This window comes from Hylaeus volcanicus, chromosome 5 (genome assembly GCF_026283585.1).
Source record: "Hylaeus volcanicus isolate JK05 chromosome 5, UHH_iyHylVolc1.0_haploid, whole genome shotgun sequence".
In the NCBI taxonomy this organism is placed as follows: domain Eukaryota; kingdom Metazoa; phylum Arthropoda; class Insecta; order Hymenoptera; family Colletidae; genus Hylaeus; species Hylaeus volcanicus.
In genome coordinates this window covers 20622785-20642195 of record NC_071980.1, presented here as the reverse complement: position 1 = coordinate 20642195, position 19411 = coordinate 20622785, and the positions used below count along the sequence as shown (strand labels likewise).

At 38.0% G+C, this 19411-nt stretch overlaps 1 protein-coding gene and 1 non-coding gene across 3 annotated transcripts in view; one reads left to right on the top strand and one right to left on the bottom strand.

Moving 5' to 3' along the window:
- The window catches only part of LOC128876298 (sestrin-1), a 254459-nt gene that overhangs the window by 44690 nt on the left and 190358 nt on the right, over positions 1–19411 (top strand). For both annotated transcript variants that reach the window (XM_054122534.1, XM_054122533.1), the window contains exons 2-6: positions 3102–3355; positions 3485–3962; positions 4961–5236; positions 5572–6472; positions 8214–8279. In XM_054122534.1, the coding sequence (XP_053978509.1) occupies positions 3712–3962; positions 4961–5236; positions 5572–6472; positions 8214–8279 (1494 nt within the window). In that variant the 5' untranslated portion in view covers positions 3102–3355; positions 3485–3711. The remainder of the gene's footprint in view (positions 1–3101; positions 3356–3484; positions 3963–4960; positions 5237–5571; positions 6473–8213; positions 8280–19411) is intronic.
- On the bottom strand, positions 8037–8109 carry Trnak-cuu (transfer RNA lysine (anticodon CUU)). The gene has a single exon. It is a non-coding gene; the product is annotated as a tRNA-Lys (tRNA).

Here is a 19411-nt window from a genome sequence, read left to right as displayed (position 1 = left end):
TTTATTGCTTTTTAATAATAATAATAATAATTTCTTTTCAATAATTTTTTTAATGCTTTTATTTATTTAAAATACTTATTAATTGAATTGATTGGATTAAATTGTATAAATTAATGACTTAATTTACAAATTGCGATTGATTATAATTCAAACCCTGCTTGGCACATATGGAGATCATTGATATGCTTTTCTTTACAAGCAAAAGCGTATCAATGATCTTCAAAACAAGGAAAAGGACATTTCGACATTATTCATTACTAGCCTGCGGATCTTTACGCATTTGTAGGAAATTTGAATGTACAAGAACTTACAAAATGCAAACAATATGGGACAATACAAAAAAAATTGAAAGTAAAGTTCGCGAAGATTTTATTCTGCATAAAGATCCGCAGTCTATCCATTACTATTTTTCTTTTTTTTTATATTTAATGCAATTAGAATCTCATTATAGAGATTATTTTGCTATATTCATTACTATTATTTTGTAACTCCAGAAATGAATAACTCTTGAACGAAACGTTTGCGAGCATATTTCTAGAAGAAATTCTTTTTTGTTTTGGTTTCCTAAATTCATCTTTTATGTTTGGCCATTTAATCTGGTAACACCCTGTACAGCCGTCTTTGCGATCCAATACTATACCGTGTTTGATGACTATACCTGTCGTAGCTTGATTCTCACGACACACATAGGTGCGCGCTCTGAAAAGAGGACGCCACAGCCGACTGGTTAAACAGGGAGAACAGCTGGGTCTAGATATAGGTCTGTAGCGAGTAACAATAGTAAAAATACTAAAGATTTTACATGAATCAGTTCCTTAGGTCATTCTCTGTATAAAAGATATAAGGTACGGTCATCAAGAAGTCAATAATTTGGGAGGCACAGCGAATCCTCGATAAGTGTCGCGAAATAGCTGTTGTGCTATTCCCGCCTCTTCTAGAAGATAGACAGAACACATTATGCAGTGAACACATATATTTAATATGCTAAATATATTCTACAGAAGCTACTCTATATTTTGCACCGACGAGTGCTTCCTTTGCAACTGAAACATTTGCCTAAATAAATCGAGACCTCGTTATCGTGAATGTTCCATATACGCTTGGCACAAAAATATTTCTGTTCCAAAACTGGCCATTTTCGCGATCCTTCCGACAAGGCAGAATTACAGATCATCGAGAAACGAATTCATGGCAGCCGTTCTTGTTTTTGCAATAGGAAAACGCGCGTTATGGGCGCGTTTCGGTGCGTGGGATCGAATTCTTTCAAGCAGGGAACTTTTTATTGCCGGTTAATGCCGCGATTGTGCGCGATGCTTTGCGCAATTCCTCTTTGTTGCAAAACGGAATGCATCTCACCTGTTAAGAAATTGCTGCGATTACAACGTTTCTTCTGAACTTCGTATCTCGTTGTTACGCCTTGCTATTATGTTATTATCGTTGTTACCTTTTTTCCTCTTTTATTACATTTTCAACTTTCGTATACGTCGTCTATTAAGAATTATTATACTCGAGATTAGATTAGCAGTGGCGTGCAGCCGCACCTCGCTTCTTCACTGTAATTGCAACCAACATTTACCTGAGTTTCGGTTTATTATATTTAATTTCGTTCGATGAAGACCTGTCATTATTATTATGATTATTATGGTATTCAATTTTACTTGCAACTTTATAGCATCAAAGATGTGCTTTACCTTGAATGCTTATTAGCTATTAAGGAAATTACCCACTCTGGAGCAAGTGTTCATTATCGTTGTTTTATTTCGAAGCTGCAACAGTATTTAAGGTGTTTTTTTTTTGGAGTTTTCTAAGGGATCATAGCTGTAGTTCATTATGGGTATTATTATTATTATTATTATTATTATTATTACTGAGTTTAATTTATTCTTGCGTCTCTTTCTTGGGTTACCGCTTCAAAAAATAGACTTGTCTCGATAATCCTGATAATTTTCTAACCGCTAGAGTAGTACACAGGGAGAACAAAATTGTATAAGCACGAAACGTAAACATGTATGTTGATTTTTAATTCAGCAACTAGTCTAACGTAGGAATCTATGAATCGATTCTGGGAAATCAGGGTTCTCCGTCGATTTGACTACATGAATTACGTCTACGTTTCTATTTTTTTCTTAGAAAATGAATTACGTTATTCGGCAGCAAACGTAGTAACTGATTTTTTCAACCGTCAATTGTTTATAATTAAACGGATCTGATCACGAATGTATTATAATCGAAGAAGAAGTAAAGGTCCTGTTGTGAACGATATAAAAAAGCGATTGGATAACTGTTTGCAACCCGTAGCAAGCATAACGTCGAGAAATCGATGCGAGGCCTCTCCGTTTCGAGTGTGCGAATGCACCCCGTTTTATCCTCTTGAAGATACTGGATGGCGCAGCCTCCCCCTCCAGATAAGTTGCAGCGTTCACGCGACCTCTCTTATTTCCTGACCTCGATGGCCTTGACCTAGGCCTTGCCTCGTGGGGGTCGATCAATCAATGGGAAGACCGCCGCAGCCTGACATCGACTAATCGCGTAAGCGGCCCCGATAATCGCTCGTTCCTGTTTGCTAGGCGCAGCGATCGAATTTTTTTACGTGCTCGTCCGTACTCGACAGGGCGAAGCTCGATCGATCGAACGTGGTTCGGGCTTAATCGATCCGTGAACGCGCGTTAACGCACCAGAAAGTCGTCACGGGTTAACGATTTGGGAACCAGAATCAACTGGCACAATGCAACGGTGATTACGTTAAAGTTCACAACTCCGCGGTTGAGTTGCCAGCTTTCAATTGCAAACGTTGCGTAATGTTCGATTGACGTTAATCTCCACGTCATCGTGAGGTGCCTATTAAAGAGGACCAGACAGTCGAATTGCTCCGAAATTGTAGTCTTCTTTGGGAATTAATTTTTAGGAAATTAATGCATGTGCAATTTTCATTTTGCACGCTGTTGATTAAACAGCGATTTTTAAAGAGTCCTACTGGCAGTCGAATTCATGCTGTATGTGACGCTGAAGTAAAGTATTTTTGGGGAATTAAGTCCCAAATAGATTTTAATAGTAAAGAACAATTGAAAATTACACCATTCCTTTCTTCCGTTTGCTTGCAGTCGTCCAATGGATTAAATCGACGTCGACGATCCACGCGGAACCGAGGACAGCCCACCTCAATTGTAACAGAATTCCGCAGACTCTTCGACAGGGAAGTCGCGTAACGATGTAAAGAATAATGTAACGTGTTGCCGTTGAGATAACAGCAACATTCGCGCCTCGAGACGAAACAGAAGAGACAGCAGAACGAGCAGAACGAGGGGACAGGGAATCAACCGAAAGACAGAAGGAGATCGATCGTTTTCTTTAAAAGGTTCGTTTCGATTCGGTCGCACTCTGAAATAAATATTCAACTATACATCACCCATAATGTGCCTATTATTCCTATAAAATATAACCATCCGTATATTAACCAATCAACCTTCCCTCTTTTATGTTCCAGCTTCTTCGACGAGGAAGATTCTGACACTGGTCCTCGACGTACCTTAAGGACTACGTTATTAAATTATATTAAATTAAATACACAATTTTCCAAATCGGCTTCGAAATATCTCGTCGAATTGAAGCCTGTGTATTGTTTGTACGCGTTCGCGCGCAGGTCGCGAATTTTCAAAGATATTATAGAGGTGTAGAGAAAGAGGAGAATAATCGAGGAGAAGATAAGACGAGATGTACAGAGATCCGAACAGTTCCTCGGCTAGCGGCACCTCCACAAAGGGCGACGAGGTCGAGATCGTTAGCAGATTTTTAGCGCCTTTATGCGCGAGGGATGAAACCGCCAGAAACATCGCCCTGGCTGCGGCCAGGAACACCGTCGAGGGATGGTTGGGGGGCGTTGGAAGCCCCAATCACTGGGACGACACTGGTGAGATGGAGGACGCTGAGGACCTCGGGGGGACGTTCAAGAGCCAAGATGGAAGGTGAGTGTGTAGCATGATGGGAACATGACTTCTACCGATACGACTCGATGATAAGACCGCCAGTGTCAATGTTGAGACAGCTCCTTTCACTTGTAACCGCGGAATCTGAGCTAGAATTTGTCCACGAATTTTGTCACTTGCGGTTGCGATATGCTATAGATTTTTCACGTATTGGCATTGGACAGAAAATCCTTTTGTTTCTACATTGTTGACAAAGTGATTACGTATTGCACTTGGTACCTGACACACCCATAAACGTAAAGACATTTAACGTCTTCAGGGACTACTTTTGTTCTTTTTATTATATTATCGACAGTAATTATAATTATAAAAAACTAAACGTCCACATATGTGCCCAAGGGCGTGAAGAAGAGGTTAAGAGGTTCATATTATACATTGCATATGTAACATCCTAATGCAATAACTCTTTTATGTCACGCACCCAACTACACAAAGCGAATTTATAAATACTTTATTTTGCTTCGAAAGTATTACAGCTGCATGCAGGTATAAACTGGAATTAGGTAGAATATTTCTTTCCGAAACGTTATTGCAATCGTCGCGTTTCTAGTTGGGTACCACTGGGAAAAAGCGGACGCATGTAAAAAAAAAATGGCGGGTTCATTCTTACACACAAAACATAGAATTTAGCAACTCGTTTTCTCCAGACTTAACGCATACGACAAAAAAATAGTTAAATACTTGTTCATTCTTACACCTAAGACATAGAATTTAGCAACCTGTTTTCTCCAAACCTGACTCATAGACGTACAGTTCCGCTCTATCGCCGGTAAACGCATTAATGATTTATGAACTCTCCGGTGCCCGTTCCGTGGGAAAGATAATATTTACGTCTCGATGCAAGGCCCTCATTAAATGGTAGGAGAAAACTCACAGAGTCACCCGGCCCTCGATCAAACGCTGCTAGTTTTCCCATTCACTTCCGCCTGAATTTTTCGTCCACGCTAATCGATGGCTGCGTTACCTTTCACGCGAAGATACGACATGAGCGTGGAGCGCTCGCCGACGAAGTCGGCGCCGAAGAACGTGCAACAACTTCCGCACCAGCAGCAGCTACTCCAGGACACGTTCAGGACGGAAGGTTTCTTCCCCCAGAGCGTCACGGAGAACCCCCCTTTTCTGGAGGACAGCAGTCTAGAGTGCATAGAAAGATATCCGTCGGGCTCCTTCGATTGCGTGGATGGACGCTTGGGGAACGAGACTGGTTATGGCACCCCAAACGAGAGGAGACGATACGACGTGGGGAGCTACAGGTCAGAGAGAGGCTGTCTAGATTAACATCTTGAGATACGAACAAAGTTCGAATTGTTTGACTAAGTACAGAGAAATTGAAATCAGTTTATTAAAATTGGATAAGTGCACTCCCCCTTTTTTTACAATTATTACTTCCGAGCCAATGTCATCAAATGCGTTGACGATGAATAGATTCTTTCTTGATTCAGAATATAGTATAGCCCTTAGACTAGTAATATCCAAGAATGACCCTTATCAAATAGTTCCTCGTACAATTCACCCCTGCTAATTAGATTCGTCCCAAATTTAATCTCCCACTCACCCAAATTTAATCTCTGGCTTTGGTTTGCCGCAGATCGGGTCACTCGACGTCGTCAGATGAGGGAAAGGGCTTCAAGATCGAGCAGGACCGATGCCTGAGGTTCAAGGAAGGTTCAGAGACCCGTTTCGGGTCTAGCAGCGAGAGCGAGAGGAAGTACATCGGGTCGTCGTCGAACGAGAGATTGAACGAAGTGACTTTGGAGGATCGACCAAAGGCGAAGAATTACGTGAAGGTGAAGGGGGCGAAGCAGAAGCAGTTAGAGGATGACGATCTGGACTCTGACACGAGGATCTACGGAAAGAGTCCCAAGTTCGACGATAATCTGGCAGCTAACTTCGATCGCAGAAATTTGAATTATCGTCCCACAGGGGACGTTTTATCGCGGGATCGAAGGTGTTATGATAGCGGAGATGACGTTTCCTTCGACGAGACAGAAATCGCCATCAGGAACCGCGACGGAGTGGTGTTCAACACGCTGGATGGCTTTGAAAATGAGAACGCGAACGAAATCTATCACAGACAACTCGACGACAATCGGTCCGAAGACATGAAGTTGCAGAATTTTGAGATCTTCGCTCGCGAAGATGATCACCTGGAGGATCGTCAGCGCTGTGGACGGCCCGACCAGCCTCAGGATTATCTGCGCAAGAACGACGAGAGGAAGTTCAGCGCTGGTCAGATCAAGAGGCCGCTCTCGCAGGACGAGGATGTCTCTTTCAAGAGCGGTAGAGTGCTGGAGAGCCCTGACGTGACACCTGGGGACGTTGGCAGGATGCTGAATCTGGGAAACGCGCTGGACGGGCCTAGGCAGGCGCAGGCCAACAAGTATCTGAGCCTGGTGACGTTGCATCTACCGGTGATACTGAGGCTCAGCGTGAACTGTCCATTTCAGAACGTAAGGATCAAGTGTGCGGAGATCCTGGAGATGGTCAAGGTAAGCCTGGTGTTTCCTGTAACTTAGGAGGAATTTTGGGGTATCGATCGATCGAAGATGCCCGTGTTTTGAGGGTCGAATAATTTCTGTTTAGAGTTTAGGGATGCTTTAATACAATTTTACAGGCATGTTGAGAAAAGTTCTTCAAATATTGTTAAGCTCTGCATGGATACTTTAATTACTTTCAGTCAACTGAAAGAAGACAGGGAAGATGTTTTGATCGATCTAATAAATGCGAGCGGTACTGTAGAGACCTAGCTTGCCGCCTTGTTTGAAGGACAGAAAGGTTTGCGCGAGGAAACGAGAGATAGAGCGACAGGGTAGTTAAAGGGGATGGTAGGGATAACCCCTCGGTGACCTTGAGCAGTCAATTGATTTTATCTGACTACAGTCGGTTCGAGTAAAGGACAGATGAAAGTTATTATTTTCGATGACGACTTGAGGTATCAAATTCTACAGGGTAGATAGATTTTAGATTTTCTATTATCTTTTTGCCATGACTCTTCAGATAGAGCCGAGCAAACCCCACTGACTGAACTTTAAAGCGGCGCAGCTCGTGTATTAGCATGTCAGCTACTAAATCAAGCTGAGAACTTTTTTTAATTTTCTCACTGCATCTTTGTGATTATTATCACAATTTTTAATTACAACAGTTGGAAGTTTTACAAATGGTTCGAATGAATTGTAATTAAAGAAGATTCAATCGATTTCAAGAGTAAAAAAGGAATAGCATATTTTTCAACTTACATATTTTCGTCTGCATTTCAAAGTAAAAATACTTGAGTGCAATTTTTGCCCGTTTAAGAATCACTATAAAGTCCCACGAAAGAAATGTTTGTTTTCAGCGCGAGTAAAAATGTAAATGAACGAAACTTATTTCTCATATCCTGTTTGTTGCTTTCCGACGATTTCGTTGAGCGACATGATATTTTTACGGTTTACGGTTCGGGAAGGACCAATGCTTACGTTAATGGAGTTGTTTTAACTGTTTCTATTTATGGAACGGGCTCGAATCGTGGTCCAAAAATACGTCGGCCACTTTGACTTGCTCGTTGCACGAATGCCAGACATGTCTAACGCAGTATAAACTGAATCTGGAAATATTGAATGTTATTTGCTAATATTTTTAGATTTTGAAGATGGCTCGAAGCCAAGTGCCCAAACGTACTAAATATTTGTTTAAAGTTTCCCTAATATTAGTCCTCGTTAATTAAATTCTACAGCGAACTGGACTTCATTACGATATGGTTTACGTTTAAATATGTAACAAAGTCATGTAGGCTGCTTGCGTTTACTAATACACAATGAATGTATTTTTGGGAAGAGTTTTTGTAATCAATTCCCCTGCAGTATGTAGAGACAGATCGATAGGGTTCCGTATGACTCACATGAAACATATAACTCGATTACGAAGCAGGATAGCACGCTACATAATACCTCACTGGCGTTTAAAAATATATTACCTTTTTAAAGTAAACACATTAGCAATATTGTATGTAATGGGACTGGAAAGTATAAGTATCAAAAAGTATTTTTTGTTGAAATATAAAAGAAAAAAAAATTTCGCCCAACGTGGGGCTCGAACCCACGACCCTGAGATTAAGAGTCTCATGCTCTACCGACTGAGCTAGCCGGGCATGTACTAGCGAATCTTCTACATATCGGACTGTTTCTACAGTTAAGATTAAGAATCCCATTAGACGAGTAATACAATACTAAAGATAATGTTTATTCGTTGCAGGACAGGGGACTACCAGTGCCAGTGCCAGCTTTCGATGGACCCAGTGCCTTCGTCCCTACGTTCGAGGTAAGTACATTTTAAATCGTGTCTTCCTCACCGTTTCATTTATTCGTAATTTTAATATTAATCGTTATTTTCATAATATTGCACTAAATGTTTCATAATTATCGTATAGCATTCGAGAAACTACGTGGGCAGTGTCAGATGTATGAAATATTCAAAACTTTGACATGTGGTATGTAATTTTTTTACACGAATAGATTGACAGGGTTGCTGACTGCAATTTTTAATTATGATCATTGCACTCGTTCGTTACGTGAAATATGAGAGTAAGAGAAACAAAATCATTATGTTCAGCTTAATCTAGGACATCGAGTTGGCGCTCGTAGCGCCGATAAGTTTTGCCCTACGATTGGTGATCGTCAGTATAATCGAGACTCACTATTGGTTGAGAGGAGGACGATGCCATGGATTGGTTCACATTTAGTTGTCCCCTGGTAACCTTCAATTTACTCTAATTAAGAACAATTAGGCGCTCTTCTCGCTGGAGCAGCGCTTTACGCAACGTATACAGAGATCGACATTATCAACTGAGCAAGTGCTTTATACTGTCATCGATCCAGTAAATGATTTACTCCCTGATATAATTATTTACTATTGTATCGATTGTAAAATGTATCAGCTAAGATAATGACCAAATTTCTAATGGAATTGCTCATCAATAATATCATGCTTCTCATCGATAATTGTTATAATTTTAAATTTTATTACTTTTGTGTGTTTTGTCAGTCTTTTCGATACATTTTATTATAATCGTACAACTATCAATTTGGCGATATTTTTTAATTTACTTCTTTATTTAGCGTAATAGTTCCTGGAGTGACAAATAGATGGCGCCACGTACGAACTCTGGTTAACGCGGGATTCCTTGGGTTAACAGTTAAATTTGCAACTTATTTATTTACACAGTGTTTGCAATAATTTCTACTAAGACGATAAACTACGTCATTGGATTTAGATAAGATTACAATGATCGAGTTATTTGTATATATTTTTGGTAATAACACTTGGTATCATAAATATTAACTAAACAGCTTAAACCGACATGTCCCTGAAGAATGACGATACTGTTTGCGATAATGCTATACTTGAACGAAAATTTAAACTTAAAGTAGATCAGTCATGAATAAATAATTTATCGTTCGACTCATTTTTCGAATGAACACAGTTACGTGTCTTTCGCATACATCAAAAGTATGATTTAGAAAATGAAATTTAATTCATAAAAATTTAGAATATTTTATTCTTCACACTTTTTCGTTCATTGCCTTCCGTCACTTGTGAATTACATTTCATACATCTGACAAAGCACGTACCGTTTCCACGTGACAAATAATTTTATTCAGTCTTTGTCCATACGTTGCGTTTGTAGATTTTATAATTTATGCATTCGCGTTGGATTCAACGACCGAGCTGTATTTCGGTGTTTTGCCGCGTATTATTTTTTTTCCTACGAAACTTGGCTCAGAGTGAATTTTTACTTGGCGCCCCGTTGACTTCTTTCGTTGTCTATGTTTTGTGCAATTTCGGCGAAGAAAGAGTACAAGGTAAGTGCGAAATAAAGTACTTTGTCACTTCTACTCGTAACGTATGCACGCACAATTGCCTTATCGCGAACATTTCGGTACGTCATTAGCAATATTTTTATTTCGGAAGAAGTCGAAAATTAATTTACTTTGTTCTCAGGCTTTAGAAAAAATAAATATAGTTAGATGAAGTCCCTCCCTAGTTAGAAGTAATCCTTGGACAACAAACATTTCATGGTTTTGGGGGATATTCGGATTGTTAGGAATATATTGCAGTTAATTCTGTTAAAATTAATACGTTAATCAAAGTTTGTATTCGTTTTTTTTTTGCTGTTGTAAATATAAATGATGAATTTGATAAGGGAATTGTTTAATATTATGTATATAAGATTGTATACGCAATCAAGGATACGTGAGAGTGCAATATCTAAAAATGAAGCCCACATGTATTCCAGGAAAAAAAAAGATCAGTCTAAAATAATTTTCTTTTTGTTACATCGCAATTACTGAATCTTGTGTTACTTGCTTTAATTTCAATCCAGTCTGTTTTTGTTCAAGTAAACAACGCATGGTTTACTCCACGCAAGCAAAACGAAATTGCACAGTGAGAAAGTAATTACGTTTCACGAAGCGATCCGTTCCGTAAAACGATCACTATTTTGCAATTGCGTTTCCATATTGCGCGAATACCAAACTGACGCGTGCACGTCTCTCTCAGACTCGATGAATACGAAATATGTTGGGTTAAAAATGTTTTTTATTTTTCGTATGGTAGATCCGCTCAACGCACACCTGCGTAACTCATTGTTTCCTTGTTGTTCAATTTTTTTCCGTCAAACATGGCAGATTGACTGGGAAATATTTCTTTACAGAATACATTTCACATTCGTACAGAAATATTTCAAATTTATTCGGTTTATAATATTAGCCAAATATTGGTGTTCGAATAATAAGACTCGAATTATTATATTTCAATAATAATATTTCAGTAATAATATTCGTATAGCAATAGTCGGATTACTGATGTTTAAATTTTATCCGTAGCATTCACGCACCTCTAAAATGTCGGAAAATTAAATTATTCGACTAATCCTAGCCCCAGTTACTTGGTTTAAACGCGATTAGCCACTGATTTCGGGAACTCGCTGGGATCGTGGCTCGGTAATTACGATTCACGCTCGAGAAACGGATATTTAACTGGCACTATGTAAATTTAGTTGGAATCCGAAGAAGCAGTCGGTGAAACTCGACCACCCCGCCCTGTGATCCTGAATCATGCTCACACTTATCGTAATTACTTCCCCACAGTCAGACGCGGTTCAACACCAAAAACTGATCACGCGATTCACGAATGGGTCTCTTCCTCTCGTCATTCGATACCAATTTCCTCTGCGTCGACACCTAGATTGCATTTGGATGAATTTCATCGATCGTTAAAATTACGTGAAAACGTACGAGACCAGTTGCGTCATGTCGCATTAACGTAATCACGTTTAATTTAATCTTTATCTTTATATAATGGGAACATTTTTAATAAATACAGATGTGTGATTATTTTTAGATTATTTGGAAAGGTGCATCATTTTTTAAATTTATCATTTTTACGTTTGATGCACAGGGAAATTATTTGGTTATTTAATTTATGTATTGTGTTTATGATATCTCCCTTCAGGATTACGTTTACTAGCTTTGAAACGGAAAAGAATTTGTTCCTTTGACAGCAGTCAATTTAAACATTCAACGAACGAGGACCCCTAGGAGCTCCTTTTACGTGGTAGCCTGAAGCTTGACCTCCATTAGTACCATGATAGACTCTCCTCCGGTTAAAAATTCGCGTTTCAATATTCATCCTTCAATTTATACTTCATTAACAGTTTCTACGAATCTTACTCTTCATTTCTATTCAGAAGCCGAATACCAAATTGTAGTTTGAATTATAAGAGGATGAGATGGTCCATGAGACTCCTTGGCCCGTCAAACCTTCCCAACGTAGAAAAATGCTGAGAAGTATGCACAGATTCCTGATCACAGGAGCTTGGCCAAAACCCACGCGTGTTCGTCCAGCGGAATTTGGCTAGTGCCGCATCGAGCCAAGTTCAAACTGGCCTGAATTTCTAACGTGGCACGCGATTTCTGCGGCATCTTGGAGCGATGCCCGAACTTTGCCAAGTGAAAGAGCTCCCGGAGCAGGCAGAGGGGGTCACGAAGAGGGGAGCGAAGCTCACGGGAATCCTGGTCAGGTCATCGTGAGTCGGTAGCTGAGCCCAGCGATCGCAAGTGGCTATAAGCGTCTCGTATATACAAGCTCCATTGAAGATCTAATTGAATCCCTTTCTTGCCGTTTTCCTTTCCCAACGACCGACGACCTCCGACTTTTCTTCGCTTGGGATCCTCCTCTTTGTCTTCATCTGACACGCTTCAGGGTCATTTCACGGCAAATCGATCACTTTCTTTGGTCGTTGTCTCGGATTTTGTTCCAAATGAAATATATTGTAGTTTACGCGAAATTAGGAAGGGTTTACAAGTCTTCAAATATTGCGATTTTTGTCCATTCTCGTGAAAATGGGTCGTACATTTGAATTTTTTTCTCTGGAAATGTTCATCCTATTGACCTCCATTTTTTATTTTATTTTAACCGGGAGAGACTCTTCATCGATATATTATTATTCGGTTGAAAACTAATGTTAACAATATTGAAAATTTTCATGAAATTTTTATTTTGCAAAATTTAGCTCGAGGTCGCGTTTTTAAAAATGCGAGATAATTATACCTGCTGGTAGGGATCTCGTGAGCTCGCAAAATCGGTCGGAAATCGATCTTTACAACTTAAGCTGACCGCAATTAGTAATCTCACACCTTTTTAGACAAGGATAGAGCTGACTTTTCGTTCAGGACCGTACGATATCAGAATTAGTAGGTTCATATTTCAATAACTTTATTCTTCGTATGTATGTTCACGCATAATTCTGTAATGGATGAATCGATTACCATAAAACGTTTTCGTTTTGTAAAGTACATTCTGGGAGAGGTTGTAGTCTAGTTTTATCAAACTGACTCAAATATTTATGTTTTAAACTAATAATAATGACGAGAAATATCACTTTTTACTTTCTGATACTTTTATTTTAAGGAGGTTCAATTGTTTCATTTTTTTAATTTTTTTAATTTCAGAAATTTCCTTTTCCTCGGATGGTATGCGTGTGATATTAGAGAGTATCTTTTAACAAATTGCAGCATTATTGAATCAGCACTTTGTAAAAGGACTCTACTTATTGAAAATAATGTGGTAGGTAGGAACTTAGTTAACCAATCATCGTCAACAGTTTTTGATGTTTTATATTTAATTTTGGGGCCCTAGGGTGCAACGTGGACATGCATATCTTGGATCCGCGACATCCCTGTCGTACTAGGGATCAATTACCTGTGCCAATAAAGCAATAACTGTTGTTTCGGTTTACGACCTCACGAAATCCCTACCAGCGACTATACTATCGTATTGCTCAAAGTGTTCTCTACAAAATAGTTAGGCTTCGTTCCGGTGACATGTCAAGTAAGGGCGCAATAAAATTTGGAATACAGGTGATTCGTCCCATAATAGCACGTCTACCTGATGCGGTACGAGGCGGTTGTCTTTAATATTTTATTACGACGCTAATCGAAAGAACACCCGAATGAAACTTAGCTAGTTTGTAAAGAAAACTTCAAGGAATGCATTGATAATTCTTTTGGATTTTTAAAAACGTGACCTCGAGGTGTGCTATTTGCAAAATAAGAATTTCGTTGTTATTAGGAATTTTTAGTGGAATGGAACGACTGTGCACACAGACTGTAATTTCAGAATGTAATTTTCGATAATTAATTAGAATTTATTATAACCTTTGCTTGTACATGTCAATGCGATAACACTTGCGGGGCGAATGTCGAGTGAAGTTAGCTGAATACAAAAATTTATATACTCGTTTCAAATGTGTACTTGACTGCGTATATCCCATTCATGCTAAATCCAATATTTAACTGTTGCATATACCAACAAATTTATTTATCATTTTTAATATTGCAAAAATCAGATCTGTTCCAAAGAAAAATATACTGAGAAAGAGCACTCCATCCCGGTTAAAATAAACAAAAAACAATGGAGGTCAATAGGATGAACAGTTCCAGAGAAAAACATTCAAATGTACGACCAATTTTCACGAATATGGGCAAAAATCGCAATATTTGAAAGCTTGTATTTCTCAAACAGTTTCGAAACGAGCAAAATGATGACTTAACCCCACCTTAATTTCACTTAAAGTACATTATATATTTCATTTGGAACAAAATCTGGACCAAAGAAAGTGATCGATTTGCCGTGGAATGACCCTCCATCCTGTCGGTGAGTCTCTCTTCATTCTACACACTCGATCCTCTGGCCGAGGTTTGCGTCCATCCGACACGTTCCATCCTGTTTGCGAGTTTGTCCCCCGAGGCAGTTACTCGGGACGTTGATCGTCTTCTCTAGACTTTGAATATGTAATTGTATTAATGGCTTCATCGACGAGGTCTTTGGTACAAGCAGAAATTCTCGGGGTCGTTGACTTCTTTTCATGCGTGCTTCAATTGCCCGGCAGCCAGTCCGTCGTCGTCAATTTGAAACGAGTTCACGCGCGTATCGCTAATAACACGCTGTTAGAGCTTGCATACGCATTATCGTGGTGTAACTTGCATAGCTTCACTGGGACTACTTGACGATCGAAGAGATGATTAAGATTTGGACAAAATATTGCAAAACTCGTTCAAATATTTGTTTTAATGGGATTGGACAAGTGCGTAGGCTTTTGGAAGGAATGCAAATGTTAATGTTAATGCAAATGGTTCATTGATAAGATTGTAATGATATTGGAATATTAAATTCTGCGTGCGTTATACTGCGTTTGCAGTTTTTTGAATGGAAATTAATTTATACCAATTCTGGGTATTAGAATTAACAGGTGTTGCATGACGCGATTTTCAATGATGTTGAAACATACTTGACCAGTTTCAAAAGTTAATTGACGTATCTTATATCGAGCGAGCTATCTAAACAACTCTTGTACTGTCGGTAAACAAAAGATTATCACCATGTGGTCAGTGTTCTTATCACTGGAATCATGCTCTTCTCTTTGCTGTTCATATTATCGTGATTGGAATTTAGTATCTTTTCTAGAATGAGGAAAATAATACAAAATAATAACAATACAATCAGGAATTCTCACGTATGTATATGCATATGGACGTTAGTGAAATTTGAAGAAAGTCTTTAATAACAAAAATTGTGGGGAGTTTGTTTGAAGGTCGTACTATTAAAATGTCCAAATTCAAATAAAAAGCAAATTAATTTGGACATCACTTTGGAGCCTCAACAAAATTCGAGTAATTTTGTCTATAATTTTATGGTGTACTTTGAGTACTTCTGTACAAATTTTCACTAGAATCAATATTCGAGGTGTAACATGAGGCCGCCCTACACATGATATTATGTTTTTCAAATAAATTTGTAATTCTTATGCTATATTACATGTAAAAAAAAGATCATCAGAAAGGCACATTACACAATTGTCTTGGTTGCAATTGGAATTTTACAACGCTCTTTTTTCTTATTAATTCAGTATATCTCTTCAGAAGCAGGTCAGAATAAGATACTCGACCCATTAAAATTGTTTTGAAAGGTTTCACTTTACATTAAAACATTTGTAATCAGTTCAATTTCTCGATTATTTACGCGTGTCGAGTTTGTGCTCGAGGTTATCATTAGCAAGCTAATGAAGTTGTGCGTCCATTTACATGGTACAGGGTCGACGCGACGTACATTTACACACGTATCAGAGACTAATTATGTTACATCGTGAAATTGTGGAGAATTGGTACCAAAGTGGTTATCACGACGAACGACGAGAGTATCTCGTGTTCGTAAAGTGAACCAGAAATGCAAAGAGATAGATTCAACGGAAAAATGGGAAAACGTAGAACCGCGAATGGGGTGGAAATAGTGAAATTTCTCATGTAAATCCTCTGCCATCCGCCTAGTCCACGCTGGGTTTGTAAGCCCCTGCGTAAATAACCAGCTGCTGCCTCTGGAATACCTATGGGAATATTACTTCTGATGTATAGGGTATCCCACTGGAAACGGATCGCCTAATATCTTCGCTATTTTAAACGATTGGGAGATACGTTTGTTCCAAGAGTTCCTTGTGACTACGAGGGAAGCATAACATACAATTCAGTTGGTACGAAAAGAGGAAATGAAGTTATACTTTTTACATTGATTACAATAGTTCCTTTCGTATTACTTTCTATTCGGAATTTTTCAGTGGGTTAAAAGCTCGTAGAACAAAAGCTTGAAAATTAGACTTGTTAAAACACTCCTTTATTGCCGGTCTATTGTTTCTTATACAGCATAGCTTTGAAAAGAAAAAGTGTTACAAATCTGAACATTGTATGTAAGATTCTGCTATGACCTAATTTCTTTTCTTTATTCTTTTATTTTTCAATTATTCAGCTTTCATAGAATAATTTTTCTCTTTCTGATGGTACCGATCAATTTTACCAATAAATGTACTAGAATAAATTTATATTAAAATTAATACTTGCTCAGGCATAAAGCTTTCCCAGCAACGATGGAGTTAACTGTTTGTTTACGTTCGAAACGACGCCGACGCGACAGAGAAATGAAACAATTATAGCTTCGATACTTCGATACCTGAACATTACGGAAACCGTTGGCCTTAGGATGGTTGTACTTTAATGCTTTTATTCTGTTTCTATGGAAGAAATGCCTCGGGAAAGTTTCTTATTGCACCGTAATTTTTACGTCGATATTTCGATACGAGCGTCGACGTCGCGACGGCAATGAACGCCCTTGATGTCGACATGGCCTCGTGATATGGAATTTTTCATTTAGTCGCCGCAAATTCTTCCCGATATTGATATAACCTCAGGTATCTCGCATTCTCCGTTTTCCATTACATAATTTCGTTCCACGAAAATTAACGTATGATAGAAACAGGTAATTATTATAAATATTACAGCGAGGACGTAGAATGCCTGTGCTCATCGAGTGAACTTCTAAACTTTAGAATTACTATTTCTAAACTATTTGGTTGGAGGTTTTTTTCTTTTTGGAAAACCTTCTGGTAACTATTAGGTTGTTCCAAAAGTTACTTTCGTTTTATTACTAATTAATTCATACACAATATTTGATGTTTTATGTTACATTACAAAATTGTGTACTTTTACATTTCGCTCCATTACTGTTACAGCATCAATGTCTAAGAAATTAGATTGTCTATTCATATAAATAAACACTGCCACAGAAAATAATTGAATGCAACTCACGAAAGAAACTTTTAGGACAACAATACTATGTATTACTGCAATTTTGAAATATAATCGAAAGGGAGCCAAAATTCGTAACTTTTAATAAGTTCAATTAAATATTTATTTGCATTAGATGTATCTACGTTCCACGAGCAATCATCCCCGAAATGTGGATTTGTTCTAAAAGTTAGTGTATTTTAGTTAATCCATCGAAGAAGCAGATTTTGTTAGTCTCAGTTAGGAGAGAAGTGATATAGCGAATTATAAAGCGTCACTGATTTTGTACGACGCTATCGGTTGCATTTCCGATTCATTGGTCGTAATGGTCGACACGCCTTCCACTGCACATGCAGTAGTTGCTTCTAATCTGTGCCAAGATAGCTGGGTCTCTTAGTGGTTATTAGTTGGACTTACTCTGAGGTTAATCACAATTTGCGGTCACGGCCAGAAATTGGAAAAAATTTAGATCGGATAAATATATTTCGAATAACGAACGAAAGGGACACGTATTTCATAATTCGAATTAATAATTCATATTCTTTTGCTCTTCTTACCAAACTGATATTTGAATTATTATCATCACTGTAAATTGTTTTTAAACTCCCATTTAATCTTTTCACTTTAAATATCACGGTGACCGAATATTAAGTCTTCGATGTAGCATCTATTATTTAAAGTAGTATATAAAATATTTTTCTGTAAATATTTCTTGTTTTTACCCTCTTTGGAGCATACGAATGCGATATATGTAGTTTGGCACATGTTGAATGGAATTGGAGACAGGGCCGTTGCTTTATTCTGAACGGGCAGCGCGCGGATTTTCCGTCAGCAGGAGTTCGCGCCATCACGAAACTAGTTTTCGCCGATACCGTTATCGCTTATCGTTTCAATCCAGGCAACTGTCGCGAAATATCTGCTCGATGTTCGATTACCCATAGGCAAAACCGGCTTGCTGCCAGCCACTGCGTCCAAGTCGCCTGCACTCAAGGACCAACAAGGTTTCTTGCTCGAGGAGAAACGACCAATCTCGGTCAGATTCCAGTGATTCTTGACTATTAAGTCGCGACACGTCATCTCGAGGATGATAACACCGTGCTAAGAAGGTTCGATAAGAGATGTGAAGATTTTCTATGTGATGAAATCGCGTCTTTGGTTATCAGAGTAAACGTACAAAGCTGTACAAAGCTTATTTCGCAGATGATGTATATTTAAAAAATTGCGTAGTTTCTTTTATGAGTAACTTTATTGTTATTGCATAAATGGTGTATTCTTTCTTTTAGAAGACTTAATGTTTTTGTTCCATCGTATGGCTTGAATGTATAATTTTCATCATTTTATTGACATGCTCTTTTTAGGATTTCCATGCGAATTAATATAAAACGTGAGCTACTGCAGAACAAAAATGCGTGTTTTGAAGTTTCACTCGATAACAATATTTTCTTTCCACGTGTAGGTTGCAAAGTATAAATACCTTAAAAATCATAGAATCATAGACCCATAGTAAGATCCATTATCAATACATTGTACATCGTTAATAAATATCATTAGAATTTACAATGATTATTCAAAATTTCTATGTTACTCTATAAATGTTATTAACATATTAGCTATGAAACCTATTTTCGTTGAATTTAAGCTAGTAGACTTTAAGTTACTTTTGAAACTTTGCCAAATTCACGAATTCCATGTGGATTTATGTTCTTGACATTTCATCTTCAAGATAAAATTTAGTTTCTTAATGAAAAGAACTATGACTGGCCTATCACTGATTTTGATTAACTTTTTACAGAATAACGATACCATTAACAGATGCAAGACATTGTTTTTAGTAGCGATGATTCAGTTTAAAGGAGTGACAAAAATCATCAACGTATTGCTATTTAATATTCATCTCATACAAAATATATAATACGTAACAGCATTTATTTCTAAATAAATAATTCCTCGTTGTAAAATTTAAATGTAGGATTTGAATGTGCATTCAGGCTATCACCATGGGTGACGTGTGATGAACGTATTAATGAAATCTGCTGAAAATGGATAATTACTTAATAATACACACACAGAAACAGTGTGTTAATAGCTAAAACATGATCAGCGCTCAAAACGAACAGCATTTGTAAATAAATAATTCCTCGTTGTAAAATTTAAGTGTAGGATTTGAATATGAATTCAGGCTATCACCATGGATGACGTGGTGGTGAACGTATTAATAAAATCTGCTGAAAATGAATAATTATTTAATAATACACACATAGAAACAGTTTCTTAATAGCT